The sequence below is a fragment of the Plectropomus leopardus genome, chromosome 8 (genome assembly GCF_008729295.1).
Source record: "Plectropomus leopardus isolate mb chromosome 8, YSFRI_Pleo_2.0, whole genome shotgun sequence".
Classification (NCBI taxonomy): Eukaryota; Metazoa; Chordata; class Actinopteri; order Perciformes; family Serranidae; genus Plectropomus; species Plectropomus leopardus.
In genome coordinates, this window is record NC_056470.1 from 32,677,761 (window position 1) to 32,694,898 (window position 17,138).

Consider the following 17,138-nt stretch of genomic DNA (forward strand, 5'->3'; position numbering starts at 1 on the left):
ATAAAAAATTAAAGTTTTGGTGCCCTACTCGAATAATACATTTTATTTATTTATTTATTTATTTTCAGTTGAACTGATATAATATCCTGTATTAAAAGTGACTGAAATAAGAAACTTGACAGATGCTGACAAATTTTACCCTGGGACTTAATTTACAGTTTTAAAAAAGGTTCTTAATACATTCAAATGATGTTATCACAATATTTAACATGTTGTAAATCGTTTAAAATCAGATGACTGTTGTAATGTGAATTAAGTATTGGGATTATGTGATATCGTGGGGCCTGAGGTGATGCCCACCTCCACTAAACAGAGAGAAAGACCTGCTCGATAAAGCGAGTGAAGTCGAGTCGCACCATGCAGTGGAAATGTGACATTACTCCGTTTAAATTATTTAACTTTCTCTTGCTGCTCCTGCCGTCACTTTTTTTTTAATCTTCTTTCAGAGCTCACACACGAGTTTCTGCAGATTCTGGAGAAAACGCCCAGCCGGTTGAAACGGATTCGCAACTGGAAGGTACAGATTGTTTCTCCCGCTGCTCATTTGTGACCTGCAGCTAAGACGTCCTGCAGTGTGTGGACATTTTTTTGTTGACTGACTTCACTGTGGTTGTTTCTCGGTTCCCAGGCCGGAGGCCAGACACCGAAAGCTAAGCCAAAAGTCCAGGAGGAGGGCGACCAGAGGGACACCATGATGAGCATGATCTCTATGGCTTCATCAGAGAGCACCGTGGCGGGCTTGATGAGCCTCTCCGCTCCGCCGTCCGCCTCCTCTTCCTCATCATCCGTCGGTGACAAGGACAGGGTCGCGTCTGGCAGCGCTGCGACTTGGAGTGGAAAAGGTCAGGCTGGATCAGAGCAGCAGCAGCAGCAGCAACAACAACCGCAGCCCAACAACGAGGTTCACGCTCCAGCTAAGGTGTCGCTGAGTGAGTACCGGGCCAAGAACGCAGACGTCCTGGCTGCTCAGAAGAGGAAGCTGGAGAACATGGAGGCCAGCGTGAAGAGGGACTACGCCAACGCCGCCCAGGCTCTCATCGGTCAACAGCAGAGGAAGGAGAAGCAACAGCATCATCACCAGCAGTCCAGCTCCTCCTCCTCTGACATGTCCAACCCGTCGCCCATTATCCTGAAAATCCCCTTAGAGAAGGAGAGGCACGAGAGGACCTCTCTGAAAATGCGCTTCCCCCTTGCTGGGGGAGGAGGCAGCGGGCACAGCGGCAGCGCCCGCGGCCAAGAACAGGACATTAAAGTCAGAATACGAGTGCCTGAGAAGCAAAGGGGGAGTTCGGGAGAGGAGGGCAAGAGCAGGGACAAGCACAGGGAACGCTCGAACCACCACCACCACCATCACCACCACCACCACCATTCCTCCTCCAGCAGTGCCTCTCTCTCCTCCTCACACAAACACTCATCTAGCTCTAGCGGGGCTGTAGGAAGCAGCAAAAAGGTCCCCAGCGACTCCTCTAGAACGAGCTCTTCATCTTCTTCTGCTTCTCGTAAGAGGACGCACTCCCAAGATCCCACGGCGGGCGCTCACCCTCCCTCTAAAGTCAGCAAATCATCGAGGAACCCCTACCAGTTACCGTCCCTGTCTTCCTCCTCGGGGCAGGCTCTGGGTCACGGCCCTGACATTCTCCCCGCCCTGGGCCTCCCCCACCACCAGGGGAGCTATCCGCACTCCAAAGGCGACAAAACGGACACTAACGGGCACGGTGCAGCAGGCGGGGCCCAGTCGAACGAGTACCAGGACACTTTTGAAATGCTGAACTCACTTCTGAGCGCACAGGGGGTCCAGCCGTCCCAGCCGTCCATGTTTGACTACAGATCCCAGTACGGGGAATATCGGTACAGTGGTGGCTCCAGAGGGAGCAACCCCAGACCCCCACCCCTCCCCTCAGAACCGCCTCCCCCACTGCCGCCGCTACCCAAATAAATTCCTAATCAGGAGATGTATTATGTATATTGTACTTGACATCATGAACATCCATCTTGTTACATAAAGTATTGTTTTTGTTTTTGTTTTTTTTAAAGAATCGCCCAGCTTTTTTTTTATCTGCCTCCGTGTGACAGCAGCAAAATGTACCAGTGGGATAAAACTTTTTCCTTTTTACACTTGTGGGGCAATAATGATGAGAAGCTTCAAAAGCTTGCAAAATATGTGAGACATTTTAAAAAAAATACACAAAAGTGTATATAATATTTTTGTTCTTTTGTTTAACTCAAATGAAATGTGATGATGGGACCTGGTATTTTTAGAAATCACTGTTTTGGAGGAACTCGTTGTCTAGAAATCATGAGGAAGCTAAAAGATCTCCATCGCGTACCTGTTAGGTCTTCTTACTGATTGTCTTTTTATAATGTTTTGATAGTATGTTATTTATTAATTGAATGCTTTTAAAAGAAAAAACAGTCCCCTTTTCTACCTTTTTTAAGGTTTCCCCTCTTTGTTCTTTTCAGGCGGAGGGATATTTCTTCATCAAAACTGTACAGGCTAGTTTGAGAGTGCATGTCTCCAAAGCCATCTTTTCAATATTTTTCTTTTTTCTTTATATTTTCCCCCCTTTTTTTAACAGCCATAACCTAAAAAAATAGGCGATTGCCCACCCCTGGTGTTTATTTTCCTTTATTATTTGGTAAACTTGTACAAAGACTGTAAAGTGTTTAAAACAAACATGAGATATTTTTTACATTTTGTTATGAAAAATTGCAAAAAAAGGTGTAAATTAAAGAAGCTCGTACCTTCTTTTTTGTTTTTAGATTTTGAGTGATGCAGTCATTGTTTTAAATGGTTGTAAGATATTCATATTCAGTTCTCTGATGATTACACTAATGGTTAAAGTTCATACCAAGGATACACGTCTATGGTTTATCAAAGGGTTCAAACATATCTACATGGTATGGTCACAATGAAGGAATTACCAACTTTTTTAAAAAAAACAACGGAAGAAAAAAATCCCTCTAGAGGAGAAATGTGAGTTTTTAATCCTGTCATGTAATTTGTCACTTGTTTATTAGTTTTCTCTGGAGGGTGAGTCTGTTTTTATGGTGATCACTGTTAAAAATGACAAAATGAGCAGAATGAATAAAACATTTTAAGTGGCGTTGGCATCAGCAGCGCCCTGAAACTGTGCCGGAAAAAAAACATGTTTTTCTTTGTGGTGACCATATCGAGCACAGTCTACAATTAAAGTTTTCACAATACACTATATCAAAGACTTATTAAACGCCATCTGTCTGTTTTTTTATGGTCGTCTTTCATTTATGAATTTTCCTTTTGGGGTGTTTTAAAAATGTGTGAACCACAGTGTACGCCTGTCAAATCATGCTGGTCTGTTTTAATCATGTTAAAGCCGTCTTTTGACTTTCGAAATCAACAGTTTGATTGTTTATAATCCATCAACAAGCCATGATTCATCCAAAATGTTTGCTCGTGTTCTTTTATTTTGTGTAAATCGTGCACGGCAAGCAGGTTATCGACATACCTCCACGACAGGGTCATGAGCATGAAGCATAATACTCTATAATTCATTTGAATTGATGATAAACTTGTGTTTGATCAAAGCGGGAAGCCCTTTGTTGGCACGAGAATCGGGTATCATCTGTACATTTAATACATACTAAGATTTATGTGGTTTTGATTGTATAGTGTTACTGCTTTTTACCTGCTTTCTTTTGTCAGTTTGTAATCAAAAACCTCTTATAGGCAGTCCACGGTAATGCAGTACAACAAATCATCAGCCATACAATTGTAAAATATTTTTGTTCCCTTGATTATATGGAAGATAAGCTGAACAGAGTACAGCTCTTTGCTCAGGCAGCAGAGGTTTTATTCAACTTTTATTGGTTGTAACAGGGAAACAGTAAATGCACTGAATATTTATCTCAGTAGGTTTGCCTACGATGCAATTGACAAAGTGTTACATGTATAATGGTTAGGCTGTTAGAATAGTTGTCCAATATATTGCCATTTTTTGGAAAATTGTTTATTTGATCTGGACAAATCCTCCAATTTGAAGTATTAACTTTTTGCTGTGAGAAAGTCATAAAAAAACGGACATGCAATTCAAAATAAAACCCATCTGTGCGAAAAATGGAAGACACTCATGCAACCTAACAATGCAAAGTCACATAGCTACAATAAGTTTCATGTTTTTTCATGTCTTGGTGTTTTAGTGACACTCAGGTCTGGAAATTTTTGGGATCTTTTTGTTTTGTTTTGTTTTCAGTTAAAATGTTATATGTGAACACTGTTCTTTTTGATATAATGTGGTTGCTTTATTCTCAATTAAAGTCAATAAATATTTTAAGAAAAAGCTTGCTGCATTGCATTTTTTTAAAAAAACTTCACTGCTGCAGGATTGGGGTGTTTTTTATGGTGCATAATGTTTTTGATTTTTTTACTTAATTGAAAAACTGCACATTTGTAACAAAAGTGTAAGTTAACCATATTAAAGTATATGGGCATGAGTCTAAGTAGATGATGAAAGGAAAAAAAAAGCATTTGTCTGCCAAAATAAATCAGGAAAAAATCAAATATTTAACAGAAAATGAAGATACAAAATATGAGTAGTACAAATTTCGGGGGAAAATAATATAAATTATTTTTCAGTCTGTTATTTGTACATATCAACACAGATAAGCAGCTCATTTGCGTACATTTTATGGATGTGTGTGTGTGTGTGTGTGTGTGTATAAGTACATAGTATCGCTCCTGGTTTGGGATTGCTGCAGGATTGTGGGTGGAAAGAAAGTGTTCCGTTGATGCCACTTTGATTGGCAGCTAGATTGACCAATGAGATACTTGAAGCTCTGGCCAATCAGAGCTCGGGGTGGGCGGGCTCAGCCTGTGTCTGCAGTGGCAGTTATCGAGCAGGAAAACCTACGTAGTGTGCTGCTGAAGCTAAACCAGGTCGGACCGCTGTCAAAAAGGTAAGCAAATACAAGGCAAAAATGCGGATTTGCACACCTTCTGACATGGAGGTATTTGGATAATATTGAGGAAGAAGGCTGCGCGTTGCCATTATTCCGCAAAACCGTCTTTTCAGCCGCAAATTGTGAAAGTAGCCGTTAGCTAGTGTTAGCAACTGCTAAACAAAGATGGCGACGCCATAACTGAAAGAGTGACGCAGTGAAGAGAGGCGGGCTGAAGCTCGCTGTGGCGCCTGGTTAGACTTCTTAAAGGCAGAGAAAAGTACTTTTGTTCTCCTTAAATCTGCAATAAACATTTTAAATTCTTTATTTAAGTGCGTCTTTGATTGTTTTGGTGTTTATGACCGTTATGCATGTTAATACTTGACATTAACCCGTAACAAAGTTGATAGTCGTATGATTTGACAACCACCTGACCTGACACCGCCCTCTTTAACGTTATTTACCATGAACAACATTGATTTTAATTCAGATTAAATCAACTTTTGATAGCATGGCTTTCATCAGTGTAAATTCATAAACTCGTGAGTTGTGTTTGCATCCAGCGTGTGTAACGTTGTCTAACATCTTTGACCGTTGGACCCACTTTGTGATTAAAGGGCTAATAAAATCTCTAAAATGTGTGCATCATCCACAGTGACATTTCTTTGTGATCTGAACAGATTTAGCCCAAAATTTACTTGCAATATGCAGGTAGTAGAATATACTTCATATTATACTACCGATTATCTTTTTGACTACTAAAAGCCAGGTAATAACATCACGTGTTGCTGTGTCAAGGGTTTCTGTGGATCTTAAAAAAGTCTGAAAAGGCATTGAATTTATCCTAAAATAAGACCTTAAGTAGTAATAAATGCCTTTAATCAATCTTTTGAAAAGTCTAAAAAATGTTTAGTATTTTTCTTTTAAAAAAAAACAAAAAACTAAACTCTTTTTTAAAAGAAAAAAAACCAAATGTCTCTTGCAGCACCAAAGGGTCATGATTTGGGTCACAATAAATATGTTGGCAAAATTGCCCTCATACCTAAGAAATTGAAATTTTTTTCTTCAGTATTTGTGACTGTAAAAGTTGTGTTATTTACAATTCGAGTGGCATTTAAAAGTCTTAAATCTAACCTGCCTTAACCTATATGAACTTTGTGTGTCTGACTAAAGATTTTCTGTTTAACGTCACTAAAATCACCAGTTCCTAATGATTAGGGAACAAATTTAAAGAGCTCTATCTTCGGGATATTTGACTGCTTTGCTCAGAAAATATTAGGGAATGATGCTGATTTCCAGAATAGTTGCAGATTTCATTTTCTGTCATAAAACGGCTACTTATTTGATCTCTGGTACATAGTGACGTTCAAGTGTTTGTATTTCATATCTTGATTCATTGCGGTTGTAGATATTCATTGCAAATACTCACACTTGATAATTTAGAATAAGAAAGTGCTTTTCTTAAAATAAACAAAATTGTTAATCAACAACTAAATACGTCATTAGAGATAAAGTCAATTAACTTGTTTCTTCTCTATAATTATTTTACAGACTTGCAATGAACCGGATACGAATCCACGTTTTGCCTTCGAGTCGGAACCGGGTGACCCAGACACCCCGTCCTCAGGAGCCACAGGCCTGCTCCTTTACACAGCGACCGTGCTCTCAGCCCCGCCTGGAAGGCCTCGAGTTCTGCATCAAACACATTTTGGAGGACAAAAACGCCCCATACAAGCAGTGCAGCTACGTCTCTGCCAAGAACGGCAAGCGTTGCCCCAATGCTGCACCAAAAGTGGAGAGGAAAGATGGGTGAGTGGAGGTCCAAATTTTATTCTAACATGCTGGGACTCATCTTTATTAACTGTAAGTCACAACATGGAAGACACAAACACTGGACACCTAATAACAAGCAGTATATTCATCCATGCATCTGGATCGATATATTGATTCAGTGAGCAACAATCATTTATCATCGATACAGAGTGTAAACATTGATCCATATCCATATCTCTTTTGGATGCAACTTTATTTTGAAATTCTGTGTCACTGTCATGCAGCGTCAGGCAGATGATGACAAGCAGACAAAAGAAAGATGATGAGGAGAACGTTGTTTACTCAGGCATAAATCATCAGTGTGGGAATGTTTTGTTTTCAGGGAAACTGCAAATCAACAGACAGAGCATATGTCATATGTAAACAAAAGCCGTACTCAGGAAAATGCCACGTCCCTGCTGGGGCATCTCACTCTGCTAATTTTACAGCAACACAGCAAAATTAGCTGCTCAGTTTCAAAATGTTTGGCTGAAAAAAAATGTGCATACAGACTGAACTTCGTCCATGCTGTTCTGTTGTGAGACACAGTGACATAATCAGTGGTGTGTAAGAGAAAGCATAAATAATACATGTACACTGGTTAAGTTATGAGTAGAGGAAAAGCTGGTTGTTAAGCTAATTTATGCAGTGTAAAATGCCATCGGCTTATGCCAGTAACGCTTGCATGTTGTATATGTGGGGGAAACATGACTTACAAAAGACTGTCGTTTTGTCTGTTAACCTCGACAGTTATTGTTGAGCTGAGTTTTATAATTTTGTTAAGTGATCTTGTTGTTTATCCATCTTTGATGGCTGCTGGGAGAAGTATGCCTTCAGGGTTCAAGTAAGAAATCCCTGAAGTTGAAGAGAAAAGATCCTGGTCTGAATTAAAAAGAATAAACCAGTTTTAATTATTTAGATGTTGTTGTTTTAAATTTTTTGGCCAAAAGCAAAAGAAAGGGGTGGCAGCTTCTTCTGTGACCGACTGTGTTGAATGAGCATGTTATATCGGCTTATATCAATCGCAGGCCTCTAAATCAAATCAAAATCGTATTATGGCAGACTTTGTGATATTAGTAAATATCATAACGATGTCCGAAAAATCAATATAATATATTATCATGATGAAACTAGAGATTTACACCCCTTTTAATAACAAATCCAAGAATCTTTCTGACATCTTTTCTCCAATCACTCTGTCTGTTTCTCAGAGTCACATTCTGTGCAGAGCATGCTCGCAGGAACGCCATGGCCCTCCGAGCTCAGATGAGAAAGGCAACGGCCGGTCCGTCCCCAGAGTCCCTGTTGTCCCAGCTTAGTGGATACAACCGAGCAGAGACGCACAGCATCGACGGAGGCCGCTCTGAAGCTAGCCGTATTCTTGGTAAATGTCTCTTTCAGATTTCTATATTATGGCGAGGGGAAATTAATGTGTTCAGTTTTCCTTTCACAGTTCATTTTAATGTTGAATATGATTTTAAAGATTAATAACACTTTGTCTGGACAGATGAGGACAGTTTGAGTGAGGAGGAGCAGGGTCCGTTAGTCCTGGACCAGACATGGAGAGGAGACCCTGACAGTGAGGCTGACAGCGTCGACAGCGATCACGAGGATCCTCTAAAGTAAGCTGAATTATCTTACCATCTCGCACGTTTTTTTTTTATCTTTCTAGTATTCTGCTGGATTTAGATTTTTCTGTGAATCTTATTAATTGGATGTTTGATCAGAAATACATTAATTTACTGCAGTAATCGATAGCTTTGAAACATTTCATACTACAAAAGAATTCTTAGGTTTTGAGTATGTAGTGTTTACACTGGCAAAGTAACAAAATGAAGTATGTCAATTAAAAAAAACCTAAACAAGTTGCTGCATCTCAAGAGGTTTATCCTGAGACTTTCTAAAACTGCAGTTATTGATGTCCAGAGGCACATATTGTATTATTTCCTGTTTGTATAAAATGGTTAATCATGTTTCCTTGTACTGTAGTGCAAAAACGACATATAATGACAATGACACTAATAATAATAATAGTGATACATACTTTATGTTGTGAAATGGTCAGAATCCAAGACTGTGGAGTTGAACTGTTGGAAGCCAGTTTAAAAAGTTGTTAAGAACTGTGACATGATCCTTTACTTGTGATTTTAACCATGAATAAATATATATATATATGTTTCTTTGTAAATGTCAGACATGCAGGGGTGTACACAGCAGAGGAGGTGGCACTCATCACACGAGAAAAACTCATCCGGCTTCAGTCCCTCTACATCGACCAGTTCAAACGCCTGCAGCACCTGCTTAAGGAGAAAAAGCGCAGATACCTGCACAACCGCAAAGTGGAGCATGAAACTCTCGGTAAACATATAACTAATGGGTTACCAATTACTCACGTTTTACTCTGTTAACTGCCTGTTCAACTGTTCTTTGTAGCAAATGACCCCCACACCCTTTTATGTTGATGGCCTCACAGCCCTGAGCGTTATCTGTATTTGTTTATGTTGCTGTTAGGGAGCAGTCTGCTGACGGGGCCCGAAGGTCTGTCCATGAAGGAGAGGGAGAACCTGAAGAAGCTCAAAGCGCTGCGCCGATATCGTCGTCGGTACGGTGTGGAAGCCCTGCTGCACCGACAGCTCAGGGAGAGGAGGCAGGCTGTGACAGAAGGAGCGCCTCAGGTGCGACCCCATCACAGTAGAAAGTAGTAAAACTAGTAAGCATTTAGGACTTAAAACAACTGTTAAAGGGTCAGTTCACCAAATCACAAAAAACGGTTTTCCTTACTGCCAGTGCTACAGCCATGAAAATAGTTTCAGGTTTACAGCAAGTGGTTGTACTAAAGGGAATTATATTTATGCTTTTTGTACTTTGGATAATTAAAGATGTCACTTTGAACAGTATCGGGGTTACCACTCAGGTTCAATCATGGACCAGTGTTTTTAGTTTGGTTGATTTGACAGTCCGGCGGAAACAAAGACCTATGTGTCAATGTTTGTCTTCAGTCTTTTTCAGTGCAGGTCACAAACGAGGTCTACACACACTGTAGGCTCCAAATAAATAGTTTGTCTCTTTTCAGGCCTTGCAGGTCTTGCACATGGAAATGTTGCCTTATATGAAAAGGGAAATGAACTATTTCTTTGGAGCCTATTATTGCAGACCTCTTTTGTGAGCTACGCTGAAGAATTTTTTGTCTTGCACCTGAGTATTTGCATACACTTGGTTCTTCTTCTTATGTCTTTTTAAAATAATTAATTTAAGAATATATTGGTTTATAAAAATGTTTGTTTTAGGATGGTATCCAACAGCTTACATCATGTTTCTCACAAGGGCTAACAACAGTTAGAGATACTACTCTATGCTCATTTGGGGGAGAAAATAAGGCTGATATTCTGTGACGTTGACGATGTCGCTGATAGTAACATCTGATAACATGAAAATCATTCAGCTTTCATCAGTGGCCAGGCCCAGAGCTTGCTGTTTTTTTATATCACTGGCCACTTCATTACCAAATTCACCAAAACACTCTTTGTGGAGAGAGATGATGCTGTGTGTTTTGTGTTCTCATTGATGTTGTGAGTTCTGTCCGCCTCCATGCTGTCGCTGTAAAGGCAGATTTCTGAAGCTGATATCTCAAAACCTATTTACATGGTGACATACTAAAAGAGGGGAGATTTTTTTGGTAATTTGATGAACTGACTCTTTATATAGCAAACCAAACCGTGGTTTTATATAAATTCAGAGTGCTGGAGCACAGAACAGAAACACTGATGATGTTGAGCCTACAAGGATGTTCCTCATGTTTTGTTTGACTACATGAAATCTCCTTTTAATTTCCCAAACGAGAACATTGTCTTTATCGTTTAACATGATGCATAACACATAATGTATGTGGGCCGTTAAGAGTTAACAGAGCCGTGTGTAGGATTTGGGGACATCTATTGGTGAAGCTGGGGATTGCAACCAACTGAGCTCCCCTCTGCTCACCTCAATGCTCACACGTATGTTGGACTTCACATAATGTGAAAACTGTAGAAACATGGCAGACTGTGGAGTAAGATCTGCTGATTGTATAGCACCTTTCACTCAAGAAATGCAGCACAACGTGCTTTACAACAAAAAAATAATACGCACCAGGTGCTTCACATCAAAAGACATAAAAGACATAATAAAACCTGTAAAAATATGACAAGATCAGAATAGAATGTACAGTTGCATAACATGAGATAGGAAAAACATTGAGACAGTATTAATGAAAATAAAGAAAAAAAATTGAGGAAAATAGAACAATTAAGTAGACGTGAAGGGCTCGTTCTAGGCTGACAAAAACACATCAATTCTTGGTTTAAGGGGATTATTTACTCATAAAAAACATAATTAGAAATATTATATTCTAAATCTGCCAATAGATCCCCTAAATCCTGCACACTGGTCCTTTAAATCAGTTGCATCCTTAATTATGTTGATTTTTATCATAAATCGGAGGTAATTCGTACAGTTGGTTTTGAGATTATGATCAACATAACTGAGTGCAGCTGAATGGATTAAAGATTTGAAAACTCATCACGAGGCACATCAGACTCTCAAAAGTAACACTAATAATTGATTTATTATTTTTTTATAAGCTCTGACCATGTTGTGGTATCCAGGAACGATCATGTTTTAAAGGATAGTTATATTAATAAAGGGAACACTGCTTTGATTTTGTTGACTGTGTCTATAACTGATTTCCTCTTTTGTAGCCACACACAAGAACAGTGCATGAGAAGTGCATCGCCTTTGTGGAGGGAACCCGATGTACCAACCCCTGCCTGCCCATGACCCGGCACTGCGTCTCACGTATCCTCAATCACGTTTACGGCATGTTTGACCACAATAGTGTGGATGTGTTTACACAGAAGAAACTGCAGATGCTTTTTCCTGTATTTACTGAATCACGGTGTTTACATTCAAACGTGTCCTTTACATTAACAAACTAACTGCTATTCTCTGCTCATCCTCACCTCGGCCCCGATCAAGACCAGCAGCTTGCAGTAGCTGCTGGTTTCAAAGGGAGCCTACATCAACTCCTTCCTGTGGTCTGTTGATTTTTCCCAGAGTTATAACGGGGCTAATCTGTTCAGTTGGAAGGTACAAAATCCCCTCCAAACCTGCCTTCATTTTCATCCCAAATCACTGAGGGGAGGGTCATGTAGGGTTGCAGCAGTATGTGACTTCACAGTAAACGGCATTATGCAATTATCAATCATTCATAATTTATTCGATACACAGAATAATACATGGTACAATTACAGTGAAATGAAGTAACTCCCATCAGCTCCTTTATCTTATGCGCTGTAATTTATTCCTTTTTTTTTGTTTCCCCCCCATCTTTTTCCATCCTCGGAAATTCCATGTTTTTTTTGTTAAGATAAATATTATTATTGATAACAATGATCCTTAACAGAATGAAAACAGAAGAGTTTGTTTTCGTTGAAAAATTGCTGTATCATAAGTGAAATATAAGACCATTTTTTCAGCAAAAAAAGACAACGTTGTGCAGGTGAGATTACAAAAAAAACCTTCAGGCTCTCCTCACTACTTTAAATGTAATTTGCCATCTTTTTCTGTCTGTTTCGATAATTAAGGTAAATGATACCAGATATGATGTTTGTCATAATGCCTGGCCGTGTTTCTTATGTTTTTTTTTTTTTTTTTTTTTTTTTTTAAGGACAAAAAAAAATCTACGTGTAAAAAAAAAAAAAAAAAGAAACCCCAAGTAAGTAACCCCCATACAAAAGTAAACAAACAAGCAAACAAAGGGTCAATGAACAAACATAAAGTAAGCAACGTCAATCACTTAAAAAATAAAAATGTCTAAAAAGTCTGACACGCAGTCATTGATTAAAGGAGAGGTGAGATTTTCCACCTGGTTCCATTTCTTCAGTACGTTAGATAAGTAAATAAGTAAGTAAATGTTTACATACTACAGTATACCTTAAAATCAGCATACCGCTGCAACTCTAGTGTCATGCTTTTCATATTTTTCAACATGATTTAGAAAAAAGTTTTCTCTTTATCAGCTAACAACAAAACAGTTTTATCGCAAGTACTTAACTTTGTGTACTTATACAGTAATTGCCTTTTTATTTTGACGGTGATTAAACTGTGTCCTGCACTGTTACATTATGAACAAGCTGTACAAACCATGAGTCACTAATTTGTTGTATGAAACCACTCGGGCGTATCATTTATACACTCGAGCTTTTTGCAGCTGCACACTAAGTAGCCTTATGTAGAGAAATAATAACAATAGGATTATTTTCATAAGAATAATTGTAGTACTCGCAATAATACTAATTGGGCGACTTGTGGGTTTGGAGTTTCCCATTTTTCACCATGTCCACTGTTCTGCATTTGGGTTTTGGTTTCATTTTTCAGAACAGGAGCCGTTTTCGGTTTGACTCTTGTGTTTTTCCGCACAGAGGGCATGTTTCCTTGACAACCAAACACTCAGACATCTTCCAGGACAGCAATCAAGTGCTTTTCAAAATGTGTCCAGGCATGAAAGACATCCCATGTGAACGCACCGTGCACATGGGTCAGTCTGACGATCCCCGCTGCCCGCTTCACCTCACCCTGCCTCCCCCCATGTACCAGCCTGAGCAGGAGCCGCCGCCACAGGAGCAGATCACCCCTGCAAGCAGAGACATGTATCTGAGTGCGGCAGAGCTTCAGCCCACAGAGAGCCTTCCTCTAGAGTTCAGTGATGTACGTAGAAATGATGCTCACCTATCGCTGTCCCCTGATGTGTACGGATTGTATTAATTATGTCATGTTCAAAACTTATCGTTAGATAAGATTTCCGGTGGTTTAGGGTGCTTTCACAACTACTGTAACTTCTTCGGTGCGGTTCAAACTACCTCTGGTGCATTTTTCTGTGTGGTTTGTTCTTGTCCAAGCTGGTAAACTTGAGTTTTCCCGCTGGTGCAGTTTCTGTTAAGACGGAGAAAATTTAAAGTGAACCAAGATGCATTAGTAAAAACCACGTGAGCATGATCCCTCCACTCGTAGGTAAGAGGAAGAAAACATGGTCCTATCTTCCTAAATATTAAGAAGCAAAGTTCCTCATTGCCTGTCCAGATCAGACGCTACCGGAGCTGTTTAGCTTAAACTTGCAGAGCACAGCTTGTAGTTTGGTCAGATCACTTTCTCACTACAAAATAACAGCTGCATTTGTTTGTGACTGAACTGAGGCTAAAAATTCCCAACTGACCATCAGCCCAAAAACTGGCTATTACTGACGTATTTGCAGTATATGCTGTGGTTTCAGCTAGGGCAGGGCGATAAATCTATTATATGGATTAATGCAAATTTGTGGTTTAGGACGATTTTTAAAATAAAAATCTAGATTTTCTTTTTAACTTCCTCTGCAGCTCTCTCTGGGCTTCTGTAGTTCATGGTGGGCTGCGCACTCCTCCTGCGCTTACCTCCTAAAGATACACACACAGCAAGTGTTAATGACAATGACGAGTACAGAATGCAGTACTGATTCGTAGCCCTCTATATTTTTCAGTTAGCTTTTTTGTTTTTTACTGCTAAAATCAAAGCAAAACTTGTTTTGGTTCATTTCTTTGTCATTTGTAGTTTGTTTTTAAGAGAAAAAAATCAATTAAAATCATAAATTGAGATTTTATTTTTAGGTCATATCGCCCAGCTCTAGCTTCTCTTAGCTTTTTTTTAGTCTAATTAATGAGTAAAATATACTCAGAAAATGTCAAGAAAGAAAATATTATTAATCCTTTTTTTCCTTAACAAACAGAAAAAAAACGAGCGTCCGTCTGCTCAGCAGCTCTCACTCGTTCTTCGGAGGCAAACCATTAAATTAAAAAAATAAAATGTCTAAAATCACTCCAGAAAACAATCACTGATGTGCTCACCTGATGCATTTGTCCATTCACCCAACCCTCACTTAAATCTGTACAGATGAAACAAAACAAAAGCAAAACCAACCAGAGTCTGATTCAACCGGACTGAACAACGAAGGTTTGAAAACACCCTAAATCTGCTGCAGACTAAACAACCACACCGAGTCCTCTTGAAAAAGAGGATCTCGGTCTGCTGTGTGATTGTGGATATGTGATTTTTAGCATGAATTCAAAAGCTAAACTACTATTAAATTCTTCAAATGCTTGTGAATTGTCAAGAGTGATCTATATATTTATGAAATATCCCTCTGTAATCATGTTAACATGAGAGTGCAGCGCTGATGATGCAGGACAACGGTCACAAAAACTGGCAGAAGCTGTTGGTTCAGTTGTGTAAAGTCAGTGATAACACAAAGCAGACCAGAACTATAAAAGACAAATATATGACCTGAACTAAATAAGACAAATTACAGGTGTGAAAGCACCCTCGAAATACTGAGACAGGCATCGATGGGAGAAGGAAAGGTCAGATGACGTGTTCAGTTTAGAGGTTATTTTCGACTGTGATCCAGCCACTGAGGGAATAAGATTTAGCTGTAATGTTGTTACTCCAATAAAAGTCCAGTTTATAGATGATCAAAACTTAAGAATTTTGCAGCTCAGTTGCTGTTTCAGTTTTGTACAATGTTATTTAAAAAATATAAACACAAAACTGGGAATAAATGACAGCTGGGTCACAAGTTTGGTCAATAAGCAAAAAAAACACCTCATTATCACATTTTCATCAATTATCCCAAAACAGAGACGCTCCACCTGGTGGTCGGAGGTGTAAACACAAAACAAAAATACATACAACTTAAAATGGCTCCTACAAGTTTTATATTAAGATTTAGATTTCATCCTGTCACACAGGACCTGGATGTGGAAGGGGACGGTATGCAGGGTCCTCCGTCCCCCCTACAGTTTGACACGGCCCTGGCCCTGGAGGACCAGACCATCAGAGCCATCGCCGAGGCCCCGATGGACATCCTGACTGGTGAAGACCCAGACCAGGTGGACCTGGACGCCTCGGGACAGGAGCTCTCAGAAAGAGACGTGGATGCCATCATGCATGACCAGGTTAACTCTCAGTCAGGGTCATCTTGAGTCGTTCTTGTCAATGATGACGCCCATACGCTGTGCGGCTAAAAACAACACTACAATGGCTTTGTATGTAATGTATGGGTCTAATAAAATCTTGGTCACAATCCGTGTCAGTACAACATCAATTTCAAGGCGTGTCAGATTGTGCATTGGTTGGCAGTTGAATCGTAGCACTATGATCAGGTTTCCCGTAGATCCTAAAAAAAGTCTTAAAAGGCATTGAATTTATTAATCTAAAAATAAGGCCTTAATTGGTATTAAACTGACTGAAATCATTCCAACAAAAATCTTCAAAATGCTCAAAAATGGTAAGTGTGATTTCTTGAATCCTTTTTTTCCAATGCTGCGTTGTAAAATCTCAAAGTAATTAGTATCATCTCTTATTTTATGTTAAATAATTTAATGAATTCCTTTTCTTAAACTTGTTATGACAGACACCCGAGCGGTGGAAACCAACGTGCAGATTGAGAAACAAAATCATCCAGAAAACAGGCCAGAGATGCCAAATATTTCCCGCTTCAGTTGGTAAACTAAATAGATAACCTTGATAAAGTGTTCATTGTCTTCCGTGTGCTCCGCTCTAAAAGGACTTAGTTCTCCAACATTTCATGTAGATAATCTAATTCTTTCACTTGACCAAAAAAATTTTAATTAATTTAATTTAATTATATTAATTTAATTAATATTTGGGCAAAATAAAATTGTCCTTGCTCAGTTTTGGTTTTTAGAAAATTGTCTTAAACTTAAAAATAAAAGTTTAAAAAAGGCTTAAATCTAATTTGCTTTAAGCTGTGGGAACCCTGGCTGTGATTTAAATGAGAAAAAAGGATCAACTTAAAGGATAAGTTCACATTTTTGTTACATTTTCCAGAAAAACACACATATATATGGAAGTATACTGAAACAGTTTTTCTTCAGGGTTTGTACTGGCATGAAAACTTTGAAAGTCATGAAATTGGCAAATAGCAATTTCAATTCAATAAAGTCACTTAAATTGTCCCCAAGGTCAATTTACACATAACTCACACATCATAAACAGATTAAGTGCATTGCTGTTGACAAACCCTAATGCTTTGAGTTCTGAAGCGTAGATGAGTTTCAGTTGCTAAATTTCCAGGCCTAGAAAAGTTTTGGAAAATTAAATATACCCTGATAGTTTTGGAAAAGTCATGAAATTCTGCTTCACAAACCTGTGTGTTTAAGGACTGTCGAAAATTTGAAAATCCAGCGATAATTTCTGTTTTTACATTTCCTGGCTATGATAAATGGTAGCATTTTTCTCGATTTTTAATGAAAACATCACAAAAAAATAAAGAAAGAAAAATGCCCAACATTTTTTCAAGGAAAACAAAACAAACAGCCGTTTAA

General features: G+C 39.0%; 2 protein-coding genes across 2 annotated transcripts in view; both read left to right on the forward strand.

Annotated features, from left to right (window-relative positions):
* ccnt1 (cyclin T1) overlaps positions 1-4,316 on the forward strand; it is a 7,462-nt gene extending 3,146 nt beyond the window's left edge. The window contains exons 2-3 of the mRNA XM_042491092.1: positions 364-517; positions 629-4,316. Of these exons, the coding sequence (XP_042347026.1) occupies positions 364-517; positions 629-1,936 (1,462 nt within the window). The 3' untranslated portion in view covers positions 1,937-4,316. The remainder of the gene's footprint in view (positions 1-363; positions 518-628) is intronic.
* A 548-nt stretch (positions 4,317-4,864) lies between these two features.
* Positions 4,865-15,874, forward strand: kansl2 (KAT8 regulatory NSL complex subunit 2). Its single transcript, XM_042491347.1, has 9 exons — positions 4,865-4,932; positions 6,466-6,723; positions 7,938-8,110; positions 8,234-8,348; positions 8,921-9,084; positions 9,238-9,401; positions 11,463-11,559; positions 13,217-13,470; positions 15,540-15,874. The coding sequence occupies exons 2-9, from the start codon at positions 6,473-6,475 to the stop codon at positions 15,771-15,773; spliced, it is 1,452 nt and encodes a 483-aa protein (XP_042347281.1). The 5' UTR covers positions 4,865-4,932; positions 6,466-6,472; the 3' UTR covers positions 15,774-15,874.
* The last annotated feature ends 1,264 nt before the right edge of the window (positions 15,875-17,138 follow it).

Bases quoted from the DNA above. Each gene is read 5' to 3' on its own strand.
- kansl2 (XM_042491347.1), top strand. From the start codon at position 6,473: ATGAACCGGATACGAATCCACGTTTTGCCTTCGAGTCGGAACCGGGTG. The intron at 8,349-8,920 runs GTAAGCTGAATT...TGTAAATGTCAG, and splicing joins GATCACGAGGATCCTCTAAA to ACATGCAGGGGTGTACACAG. The intron at 9,402-11,462 runs GTGCGACCCCAT...CCTCTTTTGTAG, and splicing joins TGACAGAAGGAGCGCCTCAG to CCACACACAAGAACAGTGCA.